This window comes from Gadus morhua, chromosome 11 (assembly GCF_902167405.1).
Source record: "Gadus morhua chromosome 11, gadMor3.0, whole genome shotgun sequence".
Classification (NCBI taxonomy): Eukaryota; Metazoa; Chordata; class Actinopteri; order Gadiformes; family Gadidae; genus Gadus; species Gadus morhua.
This window is the reverse complement of record NC_044058.1, coordinates 86,249-92,974: the sequence shown is the minus strand read 5'-3', so window position 1 is coordinate 92,974 and position 6,726 is coordinate 86,249. Positions and strand designations below refer to the sequence as shown.

Sequence of the window (6,726 nt, the reverse complement as noted above, 5' to 3'; positions counted from 1 at the left end):
CAACACCAAACGTAACCAGGTCACCTCACATCTTTTCGATGACGCTGTCATTCTGGTAAGTAACATTACCATAGTACTAATGTTAGGTTAAGAATGTGGCGCCAACATCAGCTCTTCTATAAGTAAAATTTGCCTCTGAGTTGCTATTGAAACGTACTGCTGTGGAGCTTGTGTCTCCATATATCTCTGGCACAATTTATTATTGTTTTTAAAGTTTTCTCTATTTTTTCAGGTCGAGAAGATGAATGCATTGGGGTGGAGGCCCATCCTCCTTCTTGAATATCCCAAGAAGGAGGGAAAGATAGTCCTCCCAGAGGGGCTTATTTCTTCTGTTGGGGAAAAGAAATGTTTGGATAATATAAAAGAAATTTACAGCATAATTGTAGAAGGTAATTTCACATTTACTCCGCATTATAACGTCTCTAAACAACCCCAATTCTGAAAAATGTAGGACACTGTAAAAATGTAATCACATCAAATAACAAAATGTACAAAAAAGGATTATGACATGTATGTTTACTTTGCATCACTCCTACCTTTCACATTTTGACCTAATTGTAAGTTCTTTGTGTTGCTTTCAGGAAAGAAAGTGCCATCAGATGCCACAAGTATGCCACAGGGTGAAGGAGAGGCCATTTATATTTTACATTTCGAGCCCGAAGACCCAATGAAAATACAAGGTGTGGTTAGCGTAGCTTTATTGTCATCTTTCATATTTTTGGTGAGAATGTGCTTCAGCAGCATATTATTATTATCATTATTATAGTACATATTATCATAGTTAATATTCTATGTGTTTACACCTTTTGCAGAGACTCTCCATTCAGCCACCCCTACCACCAGCACCAACGAGGGGTTAGAGCTGGTTCAGCTGGTGTTGAACCTGAGACAGGTAACCCAAAAAATCTTCAATGAAAGGACCATAATTCGGTGTGCTTAGCTTAATTATTGCTGTTCAAATTTGTTGTGCCATATTTCACTTTTTTAGTAGAATTTCCTTGAGCAGCCACACATACGGTATATATCTGACCTGCTTGCTTATTTTATATTGTGTGTACACCTTTAGTGGAGACTGTCCTGAAGACCAGCGCTGCCACTGCCACCGACGAGGGTACGCAAAGCTGATATTCGGCCATCTTTCACATTATCCCTCCTAAGTTAAATATTTCATTTGTTTTGCATGTCTTCTTTCTGAAATGAACATAATCGATGAAGTTCATTTCCATGCGCAATGTCACACATACCCTTCTCTCTTTATGGAGTTACAAGTTACAACAAATACATCTAATCTCTAGACTGTTGAACTTGTGCTATATTTCACTTTTTTAGTAGAATTTCCTTGAGCAGCCACACATACGGTATATATCTGACCTGCTTGCTTATTTTATATTGTGTGTACACCTTTAGTGGAGACTGTCCTGAAGACCAGCGCTGCCACTGCCACCGACGAGGGTACGCAAAGCTGATATTCGGCCATCTTTCACATTATCCCTCCTAAGTTAAATATTTCATTTGTTTTGCATGTCTTCTTTCTGAAATGAACATAATCGATGAAGTTCATTTCCATGCGCAATGTCACACATACCCTTCTCTCTTTATGGAGTTACAAGTTACAACAAATACATCTAATCTCTAGACTGTTGAATTTGTGCTATATTTCACTTTTTTAGTAGAATTTCCTTGAGCAGCCACCCATACGGTATATATCTGACCTGCTTGCTTATTTTATATTGTGTGTACACCTTTAGTGGAGACTGTCCTGAAGACCAGCGCTGCCACTGCCACCGACGAGGGTACGCAAAGCTGATATTCGGCCATCTTTCACATTATCCCTCCTAAGTTAAATATTTCATTTGTTTTGCATGTCTTCTTTCTGAAATGAACATAATCGATGAAGTTCATTTCCATGCTCAATGTCACACATACCCTTCTCTCTTTATGGAGTTACAAGTTACAACAAATACATCTAATCTCTAGACTGTTGAACTTGTGCTATATTTCACTTTTTTAGTATAATTTCCTTGAGCAGCCACACATACGGTATATATCTGACCTGCTTGCTTATTTTATATTGTGTGTACACCTTTAGTGGAGACTGTCCTGAAGACCAGCGCTGCCACTGCCACCGACGAGGGTACGCAAAGCTGATATTCGGCCATCTTTCACATTATCCCTCCTAAGTTAAATATTTCATTTGTTTTGCATGTCTTCTTTCTGAAATGAACATAATCGATGAAGTTCATTTCCATGCGCAATTTCACACATACCCTTCTCTCTTTATGGAGTTACAAGTTACAACAAATACATCTAATCTCTAGACTGTTGAACTTGTGCTATATTTCACTTTTTTAGTAGAATTTCCTTGAGCAGCCGCACATACGGTATATATCTGACCTGCTTGCTTATTTTATATTGTGTGTACACCTTTAGTGGAGACTGTCCTGAAGACCAGCGCTGCCACTGCCACCGACGAGGGTACACAGCCCAAAAACAGAAAAAGAGTCAGAAGGACAAGAGGTGTACCTAATCAACACAAAGCTGATATTCTGCCATCTGTCACATTATCCCTCCTAAGTTAAATATTTCATTTGTTTTGCATGTCTTCTTTCTGAAATGAACATAGTCGATGAAGTTCATTTCCATGCGCAATGTCACACATACCCTTCTCTCTTTATGGAGTTACAAGTTACAACAAATACATCTAATCTCTAGACTGTTGAACTTGTGCTATATTTCACTTTTTTAGTAGAATTTCCTTGAGCAGCCGCACACACGGTATATATCTGACCTGCTTGCTTATTTTATATTGTGTGTACACCTTTAGTGGAGACTGTCCTGAAGACCAGCGCTGCCACTGCCACCGACGAGGGTACACAGCCCAAAAACAGAAAAAGAGTCAGAAGGACAAGAGGTGTACCTAATCAACACAAAGCTGATATTCTGCCATCTGTCACATTATCCCTCCTAAGTTAAATATTTCATTTGTTTTGCATGTCTTCTTTCTGAAATGAACATAATCGATGAAGTTCATTTCCATGCGCAATGTCACACATACCCTTCTTCTTTATGGAGTTACAAGTTACAACAAATACATCTAATCTCTAGACTGTTGAACTTGTGCTATATTTCACTTTTTAGTAGAATTTCCTTGAGCAGCCACCCATACGGTATATATCTGACCTGCTTGCTTATTTTATATGTGTGTACACCTTTAGTGGAGACTGTCCTGAAGACCAGCGCTGCCACTGCCACCGACGAGGGTACGCAAAGCTGATATTCGGCCATCTTTCACATTATCCCTCCTAAGTTAAATATTTCATTTGTTTTGCATGTCTTCTTTCTGAAATGAACATAATCGATGAAGTTCATTTCCATGCGCAATTTCACACATACCCTTCTCTTTTTATGGAGTTACAAGTTACAACAAATACATCTAATCTCTAGACTGTTGAACTTGTGCTATATTTCTTTTTTAGTAGAATTTCCTTGAGCAGCCACCCATACGGTATATATCTGACCTGCTTGCTTATTTTATATTGTGTGTACACCTTTAGTGGAGACTGTCCTGAAGACCAGCGCTGCCACTGCCACCGACGAGGGTACGCAAAGCTGATATTCGGCCATCTTTCACATTATCCCTCCTAAGTTAAATATTTCATTTGTTTTGCATGTCTTCTTTCTGAAATGAACATAATCGATGAAGTTCATTTCCATGCGCAATTTCACACATACCCTTCTCTCTTTATGGAGTTACAAGTTACAACAAATACATCTAATCTCTAGACTGTTGAACTTGTGCTATATTTCACTTATTTAGTAGAATTTCCTTGAGCAGCCGCACATACGGTATATATCTGACCTGCTTGCTTATTTTATATTGTGTGTACACCTTTAGTGGAGACTGTCCTGAAGACCAGCGCTGCCACTGCCACCGACGAGGGTACACAGCCCAATAACAGAAAAAGAGTCAGAAGGACAAGAGGTGTACCTAATCAACACAAAGCTGATATTCGGCCATCTTTCACATTATCCCTCCTAAGTTAAATATTTCATTTGTTTTGCATGTCTTCTTTCTGAAATGAACATAATCGATGAAGTTCATTTCCATGCGCAATGTCACACATACCCTTCTCTCTTTATGGAGTTACAAGTTACAACAAATACATCTAATCTCTAGACTGTTGAACTTGTGCTATATTTCACTTTTTTAGTAGAATTTCCTTGAGCAGCCGCACATACGGTATATATCTGACCTGCTTGCTTATTTTATATTGTGTGTACACCTTTAGTGGAGACTGTCCTGAAGACCAGCGCTGCCACTGCCACCGACGAGGGTACGCAAAGCTGATATTCGGCCATCTTTCACATTATCCCTCCTAAGTTAAATATTTCATTTGTTTTGCATGTCTTCTTTCTGAAATGAACATAATCGATGAAGTTCATTTCCATGCGCAATTTCACACATACCCTTCTCTCTTTATGGAGTTACAAGTTACAACAAATACATCTAATCTCTAGACTGTTGAACTTGTGCTATATTTCACTTTTTTAGTAGAATTTCCTTGAGCAGCCACCCATACGGTATATATCTGACCTGCTTGCTTATTTTATATTGTGTGTACACCTTTAGTGGAGACTGTCCTGAAGACCAGCGCTGCCACTGCCACCGACGAGGGTACACAGCCCAAAAACAGAAAAAGAGTCAGAAGGACAAGAGGTGTACCTAATCAACACAAAGCTGATATTCTGCCATCTTTCACATTATCCCTCCTAAGCTAAATATTTCATTTGTTTTGCATGTCTTCTTTCTGAAATGAACATAATCGATGAAGTTCATTTCCATGCGCAATGTCACACATACCCTTCTCTCTTTATGGAGTTACAAGTTACAACAAATACATCTAATCTCTAGACTGTTGAACTTGTGCTATATTTCACTTTTTTAGTAGAATTTCCTTGAGCAGCCGCACATACGGTATATATCTGACCTGCTTGCTTATTTTATATTGTGTGTACACCTTTAGTGGAGACTGTCCTGAAGACCAGCGCTGCCACTGCCACCGACGAGGGTACGCAAAGCTGATATTCGGCCATCTTTCACATTATCCCTCCTAAGTTAAATATTTCATTTGTTTTGCATGTCTTCTTTCTAAAATGAACATAATCGATGAAGTTCATTTCCATGCGCAATGTCACACATACCCTTCTCTCTTTATGGAGTTACAAGTTACAACAAATACATCTAATCTCTAGACTGTTGAATTTGTGCTATATTTCACTTTTTTAGTAGAATTTCCTTGAGCAGCCACCCATACGGTATATATCTGACCTGCTTGCTTATTTTATATTGTGTGTACACCTTTAGTGGAGACTGTCCTGAAGCCCAGCGCTGCCACTGCCACCGACGAGGGTACGCAAAGCTGATATTCTGTCATCTTTCACATTATCCCTCCTAAGTTAAATATTTCATTTGTTTTGCATGTCTTCTTTCTGAAATGAACATAATCGATGAAGTTCATTTCCATGCGCAATGTCACACATACCCTTCTCTCTTTATGGAGTTACAAGTTACAACAAATACATCTAATCTCTAGACTGTTGAACTTGTGCTATATTTCACTTTTTTAGTAGAATTTCCTTGAGCAGCCACCCATACGGTATATATCTGACCTGCTTGTTTATTTTATATTCTGTGTGTACACCTTTAGTGGAGACTGTCCTGAAGACCAGCGCTGCCACTGCCACCGACGAGGGTACACAGCCCAAAAACAGAAAAAGAGTCAGAAGGACATACCGGTACAACAAATACATCTAATCTGTAGACTATTATATGATAAATTACATGATATGCTTGTTATTTGATTTCTGCATGTATGTTAACATTTGGAATAACATACCACTGTTTGCTTGTGTCAAACAGTTTCTAAAAAAGAAAAGGATTGCCCCGGCAACAGCCAGAAACTGCACCGGTAAGACCAGTAAGAAAGAAGACGGTTATTTCCATACACTTCAATACACATACAATTGCAAAGAATACAATGGTTGATGTACCAATACTGTTTGATCACTTTTTTTAGTTTATAATCACACTGTGAAATAATGTATCAGTGATCCTACCAGATATGGATCACTGATTGGACCACAAATTGATTCTGGGATAATGTATATAACATAGGTCATTGTCGGGAAAATAAGCCCTGACAGGGCGAACAGGACACCGACGCGCAGCGGAGGTGTCTTGCTTCTCCCCGAAGGGGCTTATTTTCGTTAATGACCGGCGATGATCTCTACATATCCCGCTTATTACACGGCTACTTGCCAAAACAAAAAATAACTTCACATGGTGTGTCTTTTTACAATTTATTTGTTACCAGCATTCACAGTGTTGATCAGCAGAGAAATAGTCCGCCAAAGACGTTGACGTCGCTTAGCAACCGAAGTCGCTGCAAAAAATCCTTTGTTTTTCTTGAAAGTGGTCAATTATACTCATGATTATACTTATCAAATTATCAAATTATCAAATATAATTCACAGCCGGAAGTTGTGAAGGGCCGATGCAACTTTACGGAGCGATACATGGCATTGAGAAGACCCATGTAATAATTGCGATTAATGTGAAATGCACTTATAGTTTATATATATTATGGTGTTAGACCCCCAGGCCGTTCTGCCGGCGATTTTAATTCGCTCTGCAGCAGGGGCTGAAGATCGGGAAGATCGGGAGGT

The 6,726-nt window shown here is 39.0% G+C and overlaps 1 protein-coding gene across 1 annotated transcript; it reads left to right on the top strand.

The window, feature by feature from the left end:
* Positions 1 to 1,231: 1,231 nt before the first annotated feature.
* On the top strand, positions 1,232 to 5,083 carry LOC115553775 (uncharacterized). The gene is made up of 12 exons (XM_030370299.1): positions 1,232 to 1,268; positions 1,408 to 1,452; positions 1,749 to 1,793; positions 2,090 to 2,134; positions 2,431 to 2,475; positions 2,825 to 2,911; positions 3,216 to 3,260; positions 3,555 to 3,599; positions 3,896 to 3,982; positions 4,290 to 4,334; positions 4,631 to 4,717; positions 5,025 to 5,083. The coding sequence occupies exons 1-12, from the start codon at positions 1,232 to 1,234 to the stop codon at positions 5,081 to 5,083; spliced, it is 672 nt and encodes a 223-aa protein (XP_030226159.1).
* The last annotated feature ends 1,643 nt before the right edge of the window (positions 5,084 to 6,726 follow it).